At 55.9% G+C, this 18,533-nt stretch overlaps 1 protein-coding gene across 4 annotated transcripts; it reads right to left on the reverse strand.

Moving 5' to 3' along the window:
* Positions 1 to 1,788: 1,788 nt before the first annotated feature.
* On the reverse strand, positions 1,789 to 16,030 carry CELF3 (CUGBP Elav-like family member 3). Of its 4 annotated transcripts, XM_055312707.1 has the most exons (14): positions 15,990 to 16,030; positions 15,179 to 15,284; positions 13,991 to 14,073; positions 8,768 to 8,816; positions 8,234 to 8,362; positions 8,019 to 8,098; positions 7,022 to 7,165; positions 6,718 to 6,859; positions 6,277 to 6,426; positions 5,849 to 5,914; positions 5,420 to 5,545; positions 5,014 to 5,157; positions 4,218 to 4,356; positions 1,789 to 2,623 (listed from the first exon to the last, which is right to left on the reverse strand). In XM_055312707.1, exons 4-13 carry the CDS (start codon positions 8,814 to 8,816, stop codon positions 4,229 to 4,231), a joined length of 1,158 nt encoding a protein of 385 aa, XP_055168682.1. In that variant the 5' UTR covers positions 13,991 to 14,073; positions 15,179 to 15,284; positions 15,990 to 16,030; the 3' UTR covers positions 1,789 to 2,623; positions 4,218 to 4,228. The 4 variants fall into 4 exon arrangements, with proteins under 4 accessions (XP_055168682.1, XP_055168679.1, XP_055168678.1 ...); XM_055312704.1 differs by lacking the exon at positions 15,990 to 16,030 and having other exon boundaries at positions 8,234 to 8,359; positions 15,179 to 15,656; XM_055312703.1 differs by lacking the exon at positions 15,990 to 16,030 and having other exon boundaries at positions 15,179 to 15,656.
* Positions 16,031 to 18,533: the final 2,503 nt, after the last annotated feature.

Below are 18,533 nucleotides of genomic sequence, written 5' to 3' on the forward strand. Positions count from 1 at the left end.
GATGATGGGCACTGGATGACGTATGGAATTATTGAACTACACCAGAAACTATATAACACTGTTAATATACTGGAATTAAAATAATTTTAAAAAAGGACCTGGAGAATCCCTGCCCCCAAAATGTTTTCTTTTCCCCAAAAAACCCCTCTGTGTCTCCATCTTCATCATTCAACTTCACTTTTCTCTCCTGCTTCTCTGGAGAAAATCTGGCTAAAGTGTGTTGCAGGGAGGGGTGCAGCAGTGAGCAGTGAGACAATAAGTAGTTTCCAGTGTTTGGGGAGAGCTGCCTGAGAGCAGGGAGGATGCCAGGAGGAGACTTCTGAGTCCTTTTGCCTCCCAACTCCCACATCCTTGGAGAACCCATCAGTCAGTATGCCACTCTGGGAGATGCTCTTCAGTCTAATACTCACCTTCTATCTTTCTGTCCTGACCCAGAAACTGCAGTGAGGCCATGGCAAGACAGTTCAAGGGAAAATTCTAGTGTTGATACCAACTCCTGCTATCCTTGCAAACATTTTTGCCTGTTTGTAACCACACACACACACACACACACACACACACACACACACACCTGTATTTGAGATTTCAGATTCTCCTAGCTGGATTTTCTTCCTTCTGAGTAAGGCCCCATCCCTAATCTCTGCCAATCTAAGAGACTTTTTTTCCTGAAACAATGTCCACAGATATGTTTCTACTGCACTTCACATGTTGCTTCTCTTTTTACTACTCTCAGTTTGGGGCAGTTTAAGAGGTCAAGGTACAGGTCTGAGGTGCGGGTGAGCAGTGAGGATTTACACAGCTTTGTGCTCTGGTGGAACAGCTCTGGCCTAAGACTGGCCAGGCTGGAAGGTAAGCAGGTGGGGGGGGGGCATAATAAGAGTGGGGGTAGCAGATTGTTGCAAAAAGCAAATGGCCCAGGTGCTGCCCACCCCCCCCCACCCCCCGGTGAGCCTCTGAGCCTAACCCCAGAGTAGTTTACAGAGAAGAAATTAAGAACTGAACTGGAGGGACCTCAGGGTTTATGCAATCCACTTTCCACTTGGTGGGACTCACTGCCACAGCCTGCTTGATACTTGTTGGGATCTTTGCCTTGGGTCAAAAAAACAGGTTGTTGACAACACCTGCTGGACAAGACCATCATGGGCTCTGGAGTCTAATGTACTGGGCCTCCTTCCTGCCTTTGTAGTTCTAGGACTCTGGGGAAGTTGGTTACCCTCCAAAGACCTTATTAACCTGTCTGTAAAATTGTATCCTGCATCCTAGCATTGTGGCAAGGTTAAATGAGGAAATGCACACTGACAGCCTGTAACAGAATCACAGAGCAAAAACTTAGCTCCCTGTATCCCCACTGGTAGGTGCAGGGGCAGCTCACCCCCATGAACAAGGGAGACCTGGAGATCAGGAACAAGAGAGTCCAGTCCCAAGCCTTCAGAGGGGCAGGGCTAGATATGGGAGAGGCCTGCTGCCCTGTTTCCTTCCCTGTGCCTGGTGTTGCAGAGCATGTGGTACTAAACCCCAAGGAAGGGTGAAGGAGTGCCATCATGAGCCATGGTTAAGGTCTCTCTCCCAAATCTTTCCCCTCCCCAGCACGCAAAAGTCCCTACCCTCAACTCTCCAAGACTCTCATTTGATGCTTTTAAACTTTTTTCTTTATTTAGACAGAAAAGACCAACTCTTTAAAAGTAAAATGCAATAAATAAATAAGTTAAGCATAGAGAAGTGTCTGAAACAGACTCCCCAGTCTCCCCTTACCACTCCCACCCCCCCACCCATTTATGTCCCCTAAAACCTCTTCCTAAAGAAAATGATCAGGTAATAAACCCTTGTAACCCTCCCCACACCCATCCTCCCAAATACCCAATTACCCCCAAAGCAAAGGGAGAAATCAAGAGAAAAAATCCAAGGGAAACATTGTCTAAACTCCCAGAAAGAGAGATGGCAGCGTCCGGGCCGGGCCGGGCTGGATAACGCACGGGTGGTAGTGGTATTTACACGGAGGGGACCAGCAGAGACTGTAAACATTTTTAAGGGTTTGGGGAGGTCTTTTCCTCATATGAAAGGAGGAGGGTCTCTGTGGCTGACTGGTGGCAAGGCAGCCCTCAGGGCTCCCCCACACCCTCCTTAGAGGGGGCCCATGGGGGAGGCAGTGAGTTTTAGGGCTGGGAGCCCAGGGTTCAGGGATATCCTACCTCTAACTGAGGGTGGTAGGGAGTTTGAGAACCAGCTTCTGAGAAACCCCTAGTATGGGGAAGAGGCTAGGGCGAGGGTGAGGTGGGGAGTTTGTGGGAGGCCCCTCTACCCTTCCAGAGCCACAAGCCCGCTGGTGGGGAGGTGAGTGTGAAAGCTGGGCACAGGAGGTCACCGCAGGAGCCCCAGCAGAAGGCAGATACCCCGGAGCCTTCGGGCCTGTCCCACGCTCCCTCACAAAGGCCAAAAGGGCACCTGGGAGCAAACAGGCCCTTCAGGAGGGCGGGGTGGTAGGAGTGGGCCACGGTCCTGTTCCCCCAGGGCTGTGAAGCAGCTTTTGCCCCAGAGCCCCATCGAGGCCCGAGCAGGTGTGCAGAAAGGGCTGGGACCACGTGGGGCGAGGGGTTTGGTGCCCCTTCCTCTGGTGTCTCCAGACCTGTGAAGGAAGGAGACACGGGTGACGCTGTGGCCACAGTCCCCGGTGGGGAAGAGTGGCTGGGCTGGTGGACGCAGCCCAGGAGGGAAGGGGACCGCCCAGAGAAGGCAGGGCGGGGGCAGAAAGGCCTCAGCTGCTGGACGGGGGCAGTGGTGGCTGGCGGGGACGGGAGGGAGCGGCCCACCATATGAGAAACCCAAGGATATCCAGAGGAGATATTCACACAGCCCAGGAGAAGGAGAAGAGCTGGAAGGTACGGTGACAGGGACTGGAGGGGACGAAGCAAAGGAGTGAGACAACAGGCAGGCAGGCAGAGAGAGCAAAGAGAAAGAAGGGGCAGCAGACAGACGGACACCTGGAGGAAGAGCAGGGCAGCCAGGCTGGGACCTGGGGCTGGGCTTGGGGCCGCAGACTTGAGGGCCGGAATCCCCAGCCCCTAGACCGTGCTCTCATTCCTTTTCGGAAAGGAACAAAGAAAGCAAGAGAGAAACGCACAGAACACAGAGCACAGTCACCAACCACTGTTGACCAAGCACATCCCGCGAGCTGCCCCCGGCCCTGACCCTGGGCTGAGGGGCGCTTCCCTCCGCGGCCCCCTCCCCAAGTAACGAACAATCGGCTGCAAAGACAACACGCTCGTTCCATGCGACTTACAGGGGCCCGGAGCGGGGGTCCGGGGTGGGGGCTTCGGCCGACAATAGACACGGGCCCTGGGCAGGGGGGCCCCCAGGGTGGGGGGGATTAAGCAGCCAGGATTGGGGGGAAAGGGGGAGAAACAAAATGTGGGTATTGTTCTTGGGTTGTGTTTTTTCAGGGGTTTGGTCCAAAGGAGATCAAACAAACACAAAAGTCACCAAAGCTCACAGCTCTGTGGCCATGAGGCCAGGGTCGTGTGGGTAATGGGTAGAGGGGACCCAGTTAGTGAAATGCAGGCCGTCTAGCATTTTGGCCTTCTCCACCTAACTGGAAGCTGCTCCCAGGAGGCCTGAAGCTTGGACTTCCCCAGTCTATCCTGTGCACTCTCCACTGTCCCGTGGGTCTACACACAGAAGAGTCCACGGGCTATGCTCCCCGGAGTCCAGGACACTGAGGGCCCGATGTCCCCACCTCTCAGGAGGATAGACAGTCCAGGAGCTATGATTCTAGAAACCAGCCTCCTTACTTCCCCAACTCTACTCCCGTAATTCCACTCCAACCCAAAGGAAAACCAGAAAGAGAGAGACACACAAACACATGGACACTGACCAGACAAACAAGACCAGATACTGAAGAAGACCTGGGGAGTGGACACAGATATAGACAGACTCGGCTCTCTCTGGGGTCACTGTGTGTGTGTGTGAGTGTGCACACGTGTGTGTGAGAGAGAGACTGACTCGGGTGACTGAAACATGTACATGTGTGTGTGAGAGAGAGACTGACGTGGGTGACTGAAAGAGCAGAAGGAGCTATACCAGATCCCTTCAAGTGCCCAGAGTCAGGGGTGGGGTGGGCATCCCTGATGCTGGGGGGACGTGGGGTAAGGGACAGTCCAAGTGAGAGCCCTGGCTTCAGTGTGAGGGAGATGAAGAGGTCACAAGACGGGAACAGGACCCACCTGGGGGGCCCTCAGTAGGGCCGGTTGGCATCCTTAGGCCGCTTTAGCTGGACTTTGAGGCGCTTCATGCCAATCTGGAAACCGTTCATGGCCTGGATGGCAGCCTGGGCACTGGCCGGATTGTCGAAACTCACAAAGCCTGAGATGAAAGGGGCATAAGGCCCAGCCCAACCCCACCTGACTCGCCTGTGCTTAGGGCCAGAACCTGCTTTTTGGTTCCCCGGCACTGCCCGACTTCCTCTCAGGATCTTGAATGGCTGGCACACAGCAGGCATTTGATGGGTAGCTGCTGATGGGTAGGTTGAGTGCAGCCACTCACATGCACTGGGACATTCTTTCGGGCACTCTTTGAGGAGCCCTTCTCAGCCCAGAGAACTGTGAACCTGCCTTTTGAAAACACCCCTTGTGGCCCTTCACGACTTCCCACACAGGGAGGACCAAGGCTTCTCTCCCCTGAAGCAACCTTTCAAGACAAAGCAAAATACTATGCTCCCTAGACCTTCCTCTCGGAAGCCAGACCTCTCATTCCTGAGCTTCTCCCAGGCCTCATGGAGCATGAATTTGACCAGTGCTCATAGAGAAGACTGAGGCTGCAATTTTGGGAGAAGCTGGGCCTGGGCAGCAGCAGTATGTGATGCCAAGAGGGGTAAGAAAGGTTCTTTCCCACTCTTGATCATCTGGATTTCAAAGTTTGGGCCCACTGTGACCAAAAACACCTTCAGATGTCTCGGATCTTGTCCACATTTGGAGTTTGGCAAAAATGTGCCATAGTTTATCTTTTGGATCATGTTCTTACCAAAACACTTGCTCTGATTGGTGGCCCGGTCAACAAAGACTTTGGCTGAGATGACGTGGCCGAAGGGGACAAACATCTGGAGGATCTCTGAGTCTGTGAACTCCTGGGGCAGGTGGTAGATGAAGATGTTGCAGCCATCAGGGCCTGGGTGGCAGCAGAGACAGAGGAAGAGCTCAGTGATTGGGCAACACTCCTGGGGCCTGGGCCCCACAGGGAACGGGCCGGGAGAACCCTCCAAACCCAGCCCATGGCATGCAGGCTGGGGCACCAGACACCTCATGCCCACTCGCTTTCTTTCCAGGTGTGGAGTGAGCGACAGGGAGCCCACAGCCCATGACAAGGGCACTCCTATCCCTGGGGGCTCCCGGCCAGGAGGAGCACTCTGGGAGGAGCGCTCAGGTCACACCTTCCCGTTGCTGCTGCTGCTGCTGCTGCTGCTGCTGCTGGGGAGGAGGAGGGGGTTGCTGGGCGACCAGGGCAGGAGGCTGCGGGAACGCGGGTGCCACCAAGCTGTAGGCTGCTGGGTAGGCTGCTGGGGTGGGAGAACAGAGAACAGAGAATTAGAGAACTAATCTCGGGTCTCGAGATTCCTAACCTGGCCCCCAGGAACCCCTGACCAGTCCCACAACATCCAGCCAAGGCCAGCAAGGGGGATGGGCAGAGAGGTGCCACAGAAGGAGCCGCTTGGACTCTGGGCACATGGCCCCTAAGAGTAGGCCCCATAGGACCAGGAAGGAAGCCCCAGGGGGTAGCTGGTGCCAGGGGCAGCTGGCAGGGAGCCTGGAAAGCCAGCCTGTCCCACACAGTCCCTCCCATCAGGGCTTGGGCTCCTCACCTGTGTAGTGCTGCATCCCTGCGTAGGCCTGCTGCAGGGGGTCCACGGGGGCCGCGGGGCTCTGGGCTGGGGAGAGCAGCACTGACTGTGAGGGGGGGCAGGATGCAGAGCAAAGGCCAGGCGGAGAGGGGGGGTACTGCCTCCCAGGGCCCGGGGGTGACAGAAGAGCATGCAAATGCACAGAGCCACAGGGAGGAGAAGGCAGAGCGTGGAGTGTGTGATTGGCTATGCAACTGCGGACTTCACTCAGCCTCAGCTTCCCTGGCTGATGGTGGGCAGGAGCATCCCTGCCCTAGGATGGCAGGGCAGGAGAAAGACCTGATGACCCCGAGGCCTGGAGAGGGAGGCTGTGTCACGGCTGCCCACCGGCAATGGGAGCGGAGGCTGGGATAGTTGCTGGATGAGGGGGGGCAGGCAGAGACCCCCACCTGGGTAGGGGTGAACCCCGTTGGGATACAGAGCATCAGGGGCAGGCTGCCCGGTGGGCTGGGTAGGCACGGGGCTGTAGCCGTTGACGCCCAGGGCAGCAGGGATTGCAGACACGGGCGTGGCAGCGATGGCAGGAGGGGTGCTGGTTCCTAGGGAGGAGAAGGCGACAAAGACAGAGCAAAGAAGCAGGCAGACATGCACACACACACACACACACACACACACACAAATGCAGAGGACCAGTCAGCAAGTCTGAGGGCAGAAGGGAGGAAGCAGGCCACCCTCACCCGAGTCCCTTCCAGACCCTGTGGCTTCCCTGAGCAATGTGCCCACACACACACACACACACACACACACACACACACACACACACACCATGTGGTAGTTCATCTCACCTGTCCTGTTCACACCCAACCCAGCCTGCCTTGCCTGGGCCTTACCTGAGGATGGGGTGATGGGAGTGGCGATGAGGCCATTGGCATTGATGGCAGCCATGTGCTGCATCTGCACGGCAGCCATGGTGGCCATGGGGCTGAGGTAGGCACTGTGAGCCGCTACCAGGGCCGCCTGCTGCTGCATCAACTGGGGGAAGGGGAGGAGAGGAGGGTGGGGCCAGGTATCCGACACCCAATCTGGTTCCCCTCCCAACTCTGGGTGTTGGCCTTGGGAAAGTGGGGACTGGTCCTGGATGCCAGGAGGAAACGGGGATGGGCCAGGCCCAGCACCCCAGGGGTCAGTGCTCACGGCCTGGGTGTAGGCGCTGTAGGCTCCAAACTGCAGTGCGATGGGGCTGAACATGCCCAGCTGGGTAGCCACCTGCTGCATTCGGCGGAGACCTCGCTCCTTCTCCGTGTCAGCAAACTTCACCACCAGGCTGGATGAGGCACCCTGGGCATGGGCCATGCATGTGATCAGAGTGACAGGATCAGGATCTCTCCTCCCAACAGCCCTCAGGGCCTGGCCTCAGTTCTACCCCTCCTGGCCCAGCTTCTTCGGGAAGACAGCCACATTGCACCTCTGTCACCGGGAGGATTTTAATCCCAACCTCCTCCTGTGCTAGGATGTGTGAGAGACTAGAAAAAGTTGAGAAGCTTGAAGGCGTGTGCTTGAAAAGGGAAAGGCCTACTGGAATCCAGAGGGCATCCCTGGTTTCTCTGTGAGGATTCTGAGCTGGAAGTTACTTCCAAAGAGGATCAAGACACAGCAAACGTTTCATCTCAGGCTGGTCTGCCAGGGAGCTGCCCTAGACCTGTACCGTGACTTCTATCCCCACACCCCAAACCTCACAGTGTGCTCAGAGGAGAAGCCTTAAATTGCAATACCACCCTGCACTAAATAAAAACCAAACCGAAGCACAGGGATTGTTGTAGAATCCTAGAGTCTAAAAAAAAAAAAGAATCCTAGAGTCTAGAACGCAGCTCTCTATTCAGTGTTGCATCCCTTTGCCCAAGTTCCTGCTAAATGCTTGCTGGGCATCTGCTGAGGGAGCTTCAGAGTCAGCTAGCTCTGTAGGAGAAATTTATTCTGCGGGAAAGCCCTTCCACAGTGCAGTCTGCTAATGTGCAGAGAGCATAAGTGTTCAGATGCCCAGCCAGGGAGGGTGGGGTGGGAAGATGAGAGAAGAGACAGGAAATGGAGTGGCCAGAGAGGAGTGCAGGGTATGTGGGCTGGAGGGGATGGGTGAGGTAGGGGTCAGAGGTGGGGAGCGGGCATCTAAAACATGGATGTGAGTGGGGCTCACCGGCAGGGTCCGGCTGCTGTGAAGGGTGTTGATGGCCGCCTGGGCCTCAGCATGGGTCTGGAACTTCACAAAGGCGCAACCTAGAGCATCCAAGAGCAAGAAGGAAAGGGTGAGTGCTCCCCGTCAAGGGCCCCCACGTCCTGTTGCCCATAAGCCAGTGGAGAAGGGGCAGGAGGGCCAGAAGGCCTGTTGAGGAAGGGGCAGCAGCCAGGTACCTTTGCTGGTGCCATCTGGCCCCCGGAGCACAGTGCACTCGTCTATGGTCCCAAAAGGCTCGAACATCTTCCTGACGTCCTCATCTGTCTGCTGCTTCCCTAGCATCCCCACAAAGAGCTTCCGGTCTTCTGGGGGGCAGGGCACAGGATGAGGGGGACATTCAGGGTCCCCTGGCTGCTTTCCCAACTCCATTCCCCCTGGGACAGGCTGAAATCCTGCCCTTTACCCTCAGCAACTCCCTGGAGCTCCAGGCATTCCCCTCCCCCGGTACTCATGCTTCCAGTGTGTAAAATCTGTGATGTTGGGGGAAATGGGGTACAGTTACAGAGTCCTCAGCCCAGTTCTGAGGGACTTGCACTTCACTCCAGCTTCCCTGCAATGGGCTGGATGACATCCCCTCTGACCACACTGACTTCAATCCCCACCTTGACTGGGAACCCTTTGGAACTCTCAGATTTTCTTTTTCAAGAGAGGCTGCCCCTCACTGCTCCAGCCCTGGGCCTGGGTTCAAAGTCCAAAGGTACAGAACCTACCTCCTCGGCTCTCGCTGTCGGCTGGCTTGACCTGGATCGGCCTGTTCATCTAAAAGGAAAGAAGAGAAGGCACTGCTGGGGATCTCCCCTGAAACCCCCCCGAAGAGCCCTCCCTAGGCCCGGAGCTGCAGAGGGGCTAGAGAGAGTGAACCCCAGGCCCTAAATTGCTGATGGGAAGGAAGGGATCGGGGTTTCATCTTGTTTAGGATTAGGACCTGAGGGGATTAGAGGCATTGGAAGGTGAGGATGTAGGGAGGATGCTCCTGGGGCCAGCTGCAGGCTGTGAGGCCCCAGGTGACTTGGCCAGGGGTAAGTGATGTTCTCTTTAGGGGGAGAACGGAACTTCCTATAGGACATGGGTCCTGAGGCAGAGCCCAACTGAGGGGCTATTCAGCAAGAACTGCCTCAATTTTACAAAGTAGGGGCAGCAGAGGCCACTCCATGAAGGAGCCCCAAAGAAGACTCTCAACCCAGGGGCACACACAGATGCCCCGACTTCCTTCTGACCCCCAGAGGTGTGTCTGCTTCTCTATCTGCCCCCCTATACCCCGTGACCCCAGGGGGAAGGCACTCGGGCAGCACAAAGGGAGCAGATGCCCAGTCTCCGTGGCAACGGGAGAATGCGCGCCATGGCAACCGCCCACTCAGCCTGATTTATCCCTCCCGTCGCCCTGGCGACCGTGGTGACGTCATCACTTCTGTTGCTCCACACACCAGGAGAAGGAGTGGGGGGGTGGTGGGAACAGGGTATGCTGGGGGTGGATTCGGTAGGACTGGGAAGTGGGGGAGGGGCTCAGGACAAGCTTCCTGATTCGTGTTGCGCAGGTTCTGCAGGGCCACACTGTCCCCTCCCTGCCTTCCTGCTCCAGATCAAATCCTTGGAGTCTGGCAGCTGAGAGGGCTCTGAAGGAGGAGCTGCTGTCCCATGCTCCTTTGACATTCTCCCTGTACCCTCAAGTTCTCCAGAGCTCTCCCTTCTCTTTGCTCCTGCAGCATCTCCCTTTGTTCAGTCTCCAGTGGAAATGCAGACACCCCCCAGTTCCACTCTCCGTTCTTGTCTGGTGAGAGGGCTCAGCAATGATCCAGCAGGTTGATTTCCTTAACTAGGGCAGGGGACATCTTCGGAACTGGAGGGAGGGGAACGACTCAGCATTTCACGTCTGAAAATACTTGGCTTTTGAGGACTAGGACCATGGGGGCCGCACATGGTCACCCCACCCTTTCATTTGACGGTGGGGCAGTCTGAGCTCCAGTGACCAAAAATAGATATTAAACAAAAGCAACCACTTATCTACATTCTGATGGGGGGCTACAGGCATCCTCAGGAAAAGCACTGGGTTGCAGGTCAGGAGACCCTGCTTCAAGAACTGGCTCTGCCACTCCCTAGCTAGGTGACCTTGGCCAAGTCACTTCTCTCCTGGGGCCTCAATTTTCTCATCTGTAAAACCGTGGGGGTGGGATCCCTTGGTGGCTCAGCGATTTAGCGCCTGCCTTCGGCTCAGGGCATGATCCTGGAGTCCTAGGATCGAGTCCCACATCGGGCTCCCTGCATGTAGCCTGCTTCTTTCTCCCTCTGCCTCTCTGTCTCTCATGAATAAATAAATAAAATCTAAAAAAAAAAACAAAAACAAAAAACCAACAACAACCATGGGGCAAATCAGGAGGTGGCGAGTCAGGTTTCCTTCAGTTCTAGAGTTCCAGCTGTGGGTCTTGTGTGTCCGCTTCACACAGAGAAATGCCCCCTGCCCCTTCTCACACCAACCCTTTTCTCTGGTATGGGCCATTCCAGTCAGTGTGACTGACTGGACTCTGTGGTGAGGTATTCCCAGCCCTGGATCCAACCTAAACCCCACCTCCGCGGACACTCCTGTCCTGCCCCACCCCCACTTAGGGATCTGAGAGCAGCTGGCTGGGGGAGGTGGGGAAGAGTCACCCAAATCCTCCAACCAATCCGCCCCCAGCTTTATCCTCCAGCAATCTGGGATTATCCCATGGAGGTTCAATCTTCTCAGGAGCCTGTGTGTGTGTGTGTGTGTGTGTGTGTGTGTGTGTGTGTGTGTGAAGCCCAGGGCCCTCAGTCTTGAACCCTCCTCCTCTCTGTATTCTCCCTAAAGCAATCAGGAAGTGCCCCTGGGCACTCAGCACCAGCCATAACCCCTACAGCAGAGGTAGACTGAATTAGGGTCTGTCCACAGCCTCAGGGAATTCCTTACTTGACCCTAAACCCTTCCCCAGATGCCCCTAGGTATTTGCTATTCTAGTCCGGGTGGGGACCCTGAGGTCCAAAGAGAAACAATGCCATTCCCTTGCTGCATGGCGGGCTCCCAGGCACAAAAATAGCACCTCAATAAATATCCACAGCTGATGGGAATTTGCACAAAGACACACACAAGCGCATAGGCCGCAGTGCAGACCACAGTGACAGAAGGCTCCCCTCACTCCCTCACAGCCAGCCTCCCTCAGTGGCCCCTAGTGACCCAGGCCCAGGCTCTCCTCCTTGGCCTGGCACTTCCTGTGGGGAGCTGGGTCTTTGTTAGCTCAGCTCCGCACACCTGCCCCCTCCCCTGAGTCCAGCTGGGCCCTGTTTACCTGGCAACATGGAGTCGGGCACCTCTGCTCCCTAGCCACCACCAGCCAGGTGATAAGCCCTCCCCAGGGCCTCCCAAAGAAGAGGCTATTTATATTCCACGTATCACTGAGACCGCTCCCCGCCACCAGCCTGGTCATTCATAAGGCCCTCATCCTTCTCACCAATAGCAAAGACCCCACTGCTCTTCCTGTAAGGAAGAGCTCACATTTCCAAAAAAATCTAACTCTCCTGAGGTCACAGGTCTGCTGCTCTGCCTCCCTGGCTTCAGGCTTCCTTCCGCCCAGTGTCCCAGACACACACAGAGTCCTTTCCACGGGGTCAGAATTCACTGACCAACAGTAAGCTGATGCAGCCCATTCCCCAGAGTGGGATTTTGGCCCAAGAAGAGCACATCGGGCAGGCTGGGCAGAGGTCCCTCCCACCACCACCTCAAGGAGGCCACACCCTTGGGACAGGAAGAATCCAGGGGCCTGTGGCACAGCCCCTCCTGGGAATGCTCCAGGGAGAAAAGGAAATGGGGCTTGACAGCCACAGGCCCAGCCTCCATTCTTCCTTTCTGCTGTGGAAGCATCATCCTGATATGGTGGCACTGGTGACAGAGACGGGGAGAAAGGAGAGAGGGCTAAATGCCTCCACTAAAAAAAAAAGCCTGTATTAGGGCAGCTGCTTGGCGCAGTCAGTGGGGTGGGTGATTCTTGAGCTTGGGGTCATGAGTTTGAGCCCCATGTTGGGTGTAGAGATGACTTAAAATCTAAAAAAAAAAAAAAGGACTATACTATATTAGGAGGGTTTGGAGATTAGACAGCAGGAAGAACTTCCCAACACACACACACACTGAACAATTAAGGAAATAACGCTGCCAGGAGGGCAGGTGGCAGAGAAAAGACCTGGGGCATACACAGGGTCAGGGAGAGTGGGCGCTGACATCTGCTCCCCAAGACGGCCGGTCTGCTCCCCTAGGCTCCTGGAGGAGAGGAGCTCCATCCCCTGCTGGAGGCCCTGTCAGACCACTCTGGATCCTGCCCCCAGGCCTCGGTGTCACCTGGGAGCTCACTGGCTGATCATTAACCAGGCATCCTTCTCCCTGGGCCTATATATATATATATATATATATATATATATATATATATATTTTTTTTTTTTTTTTTTTTTTTTTTTTTTTTTTTCAGGAACGGGAGGCAGAGCCTTTCCACATCGCCAGGCCTGCCGCTGCCGACCACAACCAGAGCCCTGCCCAAGCACGGGTACTGCTGGGGGGAGGCCAAGGTGGCACCCCTGCTAGCAAGACCAGGAAAAGCCGGGATGAGGCCATGGAGATGAAAACTACCGATTTGTCAGGGTTTCCACAGAGAACAGGAAAGCAAGGAAAGTTGAGATGTGACGTGATCGAAACCAGGCTTCCCAGGGTTGCGTGTGCCCACACCCACACACCCGGGCCACGTGCACACGCACGCGCACACGCAGGCTCCCCAGATCCTGAGCCTACTCACACACACCGAGGGTCCTCGGTTCCGCAGGCAAGGACCCTTCAGCTACCCTGCCATGGCTAGGACAGGATGAGCTGAGAGGGTTGAGGGCCACAGGGTGGGTGTCACAGACCTACCAAAGGCTTGAAGTTGGGAACAGCTGAAATGGTCTCGATTTTCCTGGATGCCCCCACCCTTGTTGCCCATCTGTTTGGTCTATTTCCCTCCCAGGAAAGAATGGAGAATCAGCCCTTTTTCTCATTTCCCACACAGGGGAAGGGGTAGAGGTTGTGACACATGTGTCTCCAGCACCCAGGCTGGGCTCAGGAAATGTTTGCTGAAGGGACGGATGGGGTTAGCTCTCAGGACTACTTCCTGGGCCTCAGGGGCAGGAGACAACAGAAGCAGGTAGACAGTGGAATAGAACAGGACAGCCTTCCCCCCCTGGCTGCATGGCTGGAGGCATCTCGAGATTCTCTCTCTCTGTCAGCCCAGGCCTGGGGCAATCAGCAAGGCTGTCCCAGAAGAAAAGCAACAGAGCTTAGACTCTACAGGAGAGAGGCCATGTCAGAGGGCACCTCTGCCACCTTGGACACCTTTGCGGGTCAGGCCTGATCCTCCGCAATGATGTCCACCCATGCCCTTGCTCGCACCTCCAGCCCAGGCCGGCCCAGGCCCTGCTCCACCCTGATGCCCAAAGCTCTCCCTGGGAGGCACCAGGTGAGTCCATCAGAGCCCAGCAGCCAGCACAGAGATGCTAGTCCAGCAGGCACCAGCCCCCCCGCCCCCCGTCACAACCAGACATCCCACCTTCAAGAGTGCTTGGGTGCCTCCTGCTTACTTTGCCACACACTTGGTGTTCAGAGTCTGTCCCCACGCCTCCCAACCAGCTCCGTTCCCTAAGTGTTGAGCAGGTTGGGAAGTGGGGAAGGGGCTGCATCTGCTCCTTACAAAGGTCACATTTGTTCTGCTAACCACTGTCTTTCTTCTCTCCAGGTAAAAGACATGAATGGATCTCCAGCAAGAAAGAGGAATGTTAGAAGGAGAGGGGGCTTCCTGGTGATGAGAGGAGGTAGGAAACAAGCTCCATGTCTCAGGAAGGTGGTGAGCCCCTGACCCCTTCCAGGGCCCTTCTCAACCCTCTTGCCCTATAAGTATAGGACTCACCCCTGGAAGCGTCTTCTGTTCGTGCAGGGCACTCTGGGCCTTCAGGGCTGAATCGCGGGCACAGTATGTCAGGAAGGCACATCCTGAGGAGGAGCAGGGGCAGAGGAGATGGGGTTGGGATGAGTCCCCAGTGTCCCCTCTCTAGAAGGTTCCCTCCACCATGAGACTGAGGACGGATTGTCTCTTCTTGCCACCTTCTGCCTGCTGGAGTTGGGAGGTGTCTGAGAGGGAGTCTCTGGGTTGCTGAGCTCAGGGCAGAGACCCAGAGCTGGGAGGTTTGTGTGGTGGTGGCATTGGGAGAGGGGGCTTCGTGTGGGGGCAGAAGGGGCCTGTGGTTGCCAGACAAGCATGTGTGCCCTGTGACTTCTTTCCTCCTTAGCTGGCCTCTTCCGTCTCGCCTTTGCCTCCACCTCCCTCCATCTTGCTCCCTGTCACCCCTCTCCTCTCCCATTTTCCCTATTTCTTCATCTCTCTCCAACTCCTCAGGAGGCAGGTACAGGGTGAAGCACGGGAGAGAGGGGAAGGAAAGGGAAGAGCAGTTCCCTGCATGTTCCCAGGCCAGTGGAGGGAGAGGCAGTGCCCCCCAGCCCCTCCCCCCAGCTCTCCAAGTCCTGACCAGGGCCTGACCTGGCTTAGCAGGAGCACACAGCCCTGGACAGGCCCAAGGAGTGCCTCTGGCTGGCTTTCTGAACTTCCTGCCCCACACTTCCAGATCCACACCCTGGAGCTTCCCTGCAAAGTCCATGTCCATTCTTGCCAGGTTGACCCCCACCCCAATAGTATCTAAGGCTACTAATAATCTCAGGCGTGTGTGCACACACACATGTGCGTGCCCGCACATGCACACACACACACACACACACACACACACCTGCCTGGCTCCTTATCTCCCAAGCCAGATCTCTCTTGGTCCCCCATCCTCCTTTGAGTTCACCCACAACATCACCCCCTCATCCCTGGGATCTCACATCTCTGTATCCCCCAGGAGACCCCCCCTGAGGCCTGCATCAGAGGCCCCGCTTGCTCACCCTGCTGCTCTCTTATGGCTCCTCCATCCACTCCTTATCCCTGAACTCTTCCCATCCACATCAGCCTTTCCCAGCCGCTCCAGCCCTGCAAGCTGGCTTCCCTTCCTCCCAGTCTCCTCTCCCAGCCCTGCTGCCTCCGCAGCCTGGCCTGACCCCTCACCCTTGTGCAGCCCGGTGTACTTGTCCTTGATGACAGTCAGCTCGAAGATCCGACCAAACTGTTCGAAGATGGGCTTCAGGTCCTTTTCCTCCAGATGCCTCGGGATCTGCCCCACAAACAGCTTGATGGCATCCGGCTCCTTCATTGGGGCGGCCCAGGAGGAGGGGCCCAAAGGCCTGGGGGAGCTGCCCAGCGAGGAGGCAAGTGGCGGGGGCCGGAGCCCAGCCGGGGCTGGCTTTCCCTTTGGCCCCAACCACAGTGCTGAGCAGAGGGGCAGCGCTTCACACAAAGGAGGCCCAGGAGTTGAGGGCTAGGGGTCAGGGGTCTAGGCAGACACTGTCATGCCACCAGGGGGCATAGCCCAAACAAATGATCTTCCTCCCCGAGATCTGGCAAATATCCCAGGATGGGGGTCAGTGTGCTCAAGATCTGGGGGGTGAGAGGGGTATCAGGGACGCTGGGAGCTGGGGTGAACAGCTGGAGTCGGGCAAAGGGCCTGAGGAGGGTGATGGAGAAGGGGGCTGGGGGTGGCCAGCAGCGTGGGGGGGGGCACTCCTGATGTGGGGCAGGTGGAGCTCTCGTCGGCTTTCCCGGGAAGACACCTCCCCTGTGGCCGATCCTTCTGCTGGGTCCGAAGATCCCTGATGCCAGATGCTTGTTCTCTGATGGCGGCAGGGCTCTGGGGTTCCCTTTCGCCCTGCCGCCCCCCTTCGGGTCCTCCCCTCAGCCCCCCTCCCACCCCACCCTGGTCCCCGGGCCTGTGCTGCTGCTGGCTGCTCCCGCTGCTGGGGCTGCCTGCTTTCCCGGTCACCTGGGTCCCGGAGCTCTGCTCTCCGGCCGCGCTCTCCTCAACAAAAACCTCCCCCCTCCACACCCCCCTCCCCACTCCCACCTCCTTTCCCCTGACATCAGTGATGTCAGTCTCAGGGGTGGAATACAAATTCTCTACCCTGGAGAGGGACGCACAATCCAGACGAGAGCCACGCCCTCTATCTCCTTCCTCTCCGACTCCTTTCCCGCCCCCGCCCCCGCCCCCGCCCCCAGAAGAGCAGCTGGTCCTGTTGATAATAACCCTTCCCCCATCTTACTCCCCAATCACGAGTTGGGCAAAACACTAAGATGGAGAATTTATAGAGGAGCCCTAAGGTGGGGTCCATTGTTCCGGGGGCTGGAGCTGTCCCCGGTGCTGGAAGCGAAGACCCAGGAGAGGGGAGCAGGGGGAGGAGAGGGGAGCCGGCATCTGGGGAGACTGAGTGTGGGGAGCCAGGGAAAGAATCCAGGGACAAGAAAATAGCATAGAAACGGTTGGGCAGGTTGGGGGTGGGGAGAGGAGGGAGATGTAGATGGGGCGGGAATCAGGTCTCAGAGCCTGGGGGAAAGGGCAGAAGAGGACCCGGAGAGGAGAGGTGGAGAGGGGGGCGGGGAAGGAGAGAGCGGGTGAAATGAGCACAGAAAGAGAACTGTGTATTTTCCAGAAAAGGATCCAAGTAAATCTATGTCTTGCTGGCATTTGCCAACGCCCCCTTCTCTCCCTCTGGGTGGTTTGTGTGTTTAAGTGCGTGGGCAGGGAGGCGGTGGCGGTGACGACTTCCAGAGCTCGCACTTCTAAGCTCCTTGAAGCCCAGGGCACTGGTTAATTCAACATTTCACTGTTTGGGGTCTAGCGCAGTGTCTTGCTCATACGTAGCTGCTCAACAATTATTTCTTGAGTAAACAGTTGATGCAAAGAACCTTTGATAAGAGCAGATTCCTGATTCCTTTAGGGGAAGGAACCACAGTTGGCAAGCTCCTGTTTAGGGCAGAGGAAACCCAATTTCTCTCCCCCCCCCCAGTTAGGTTCCTTGAGTGGGACTCTCAAAGTGAGTCAGGTAGCCAAAAGCGGTGGGGGGAGCACATTTGGGGGCCATTATTATCCTAAACAACTATTCCTTTTCTGGAAAATCTGTTTCCCCCATAATCCCAAGGGAGCTTAATTCCTCCAGGCACTGGACCCACTCACAGTACCCTTCCAGGCAGGGAGTACCTGCTGCCATCAACTTTCCTGAACAGGACAGTCCTTGTGGGATGCCCTGTCTCTCGTGATTCCTTCTTCACCCCAGAGTGGGGCTGATGTCTCCACAGTGCCACTGGTGTCTCTCTTTTTTTTATAATTTTATTTATTTATTTATTTATTTTTAAATTAATTACAGTTTATTTTTTTATTTTTATTTATTTATGATAGTCACAGAGAGAGAGAGAGAGGCAGAGACACAGGCAGAGGGAGAAGCAGGCTCCATGCACCGGGAGCCCGATGTGGGATTCGATCCCGGGTCTCCAGGATCGCGCCCTGGGCCAAAGGCAGGCGCCAAACCGCTGCGCCACCCAGGGATCCCTCCACTGGTGTCTCTGAAATGCATCCCAACTGGATCCCAGCAGCCGCCATTCCTCAGCTATCACAGCAGGCAAGCTTCTCTTCAGGAAGAAAAGTAATAGTAATAGCCCTTAGATGACACTTAGGGTGTCCCAGGCACATTGTTCCAAGTGGTTTATATTTACTAATTTGTTTAACCCTCAGCACCACCCTATGATGTAGGTTCTACCATTACCTCCAAATAAAGACAAGGGAACCAGGGCACCAAGAGATAAAATGGCTTGCCTAATGCCACACAGCTAGAAAGAGGTCTCCATGAGGCTGGGGTCCTGTGAGACTGGGGTCCCTGGCAGGCTGGTTCCTGAGTCCTGACTTTAACCCCCACACCAAATGCTCCCTGTGGGAATGGGAGGAGTTGTTAAGCCTGGCTTTCTTCCTCTTGTGTCTTCATTTGAGCCCTGTGTGAGAGATGGCCTTTCAATTGCTTGTTTCTCTGTTGAACCACCTTCCATCCTTCCTTAGTCTGGGTTTGAGTGTGTGTGTGTGTAAATACAATTACACTTCAGATATGGATGCCCAGGTCCCCCCAGTTGGGCCACTAAGATGGGGGTGGGGTGGGAGATGGTAGAGGACCCAGTACTGGGTGGTCAGAACATGTGATGGCAGTGCCAAGGGACCAGGAGTGCAAACACATCTGGAAAGTAACTTTCTACTCCCTACTCCACCCTCACTGCTCCTTTTCTTCCCTCCTAATCTGATCTTAGTATTTATGGAGATGCTAAACAGATCGCACCCTCTGAGGATGGAGTCCAGGAAGACCCCACAGCCCTGTTGATCTTGTTACTCTGTGTCTTGTCAGCAGATCTGCTGCCCTGCTGCTCATTCAGGCTTGAGGCTAATCACATTAATTGAAATATTAAACATTTACAAAAATGAATTATAATGAAGTCTCCTCGTTCTTCCTCCCAATCAGCAATGGGGGTGGGGTGGGGAGACAGCTGCAGG

This window comes from Nyctereutes procyonoides, unplaced genomic scaffold, assembly GCF_905146905.1.
Source record: "Nyctereutes procyonoides isolate TBG_1078 unplaced genomic scaffold, NYPRO_anot_genome, whole genome shotgun sequence".
Classification (NCBI taxonomy): domain Eukaryota; kingdom Metazoa; phylum Chordata; class Mammalia; order Carnivora; family Canidae; genus Nyctereutes; species Nyctereutes procyonoides.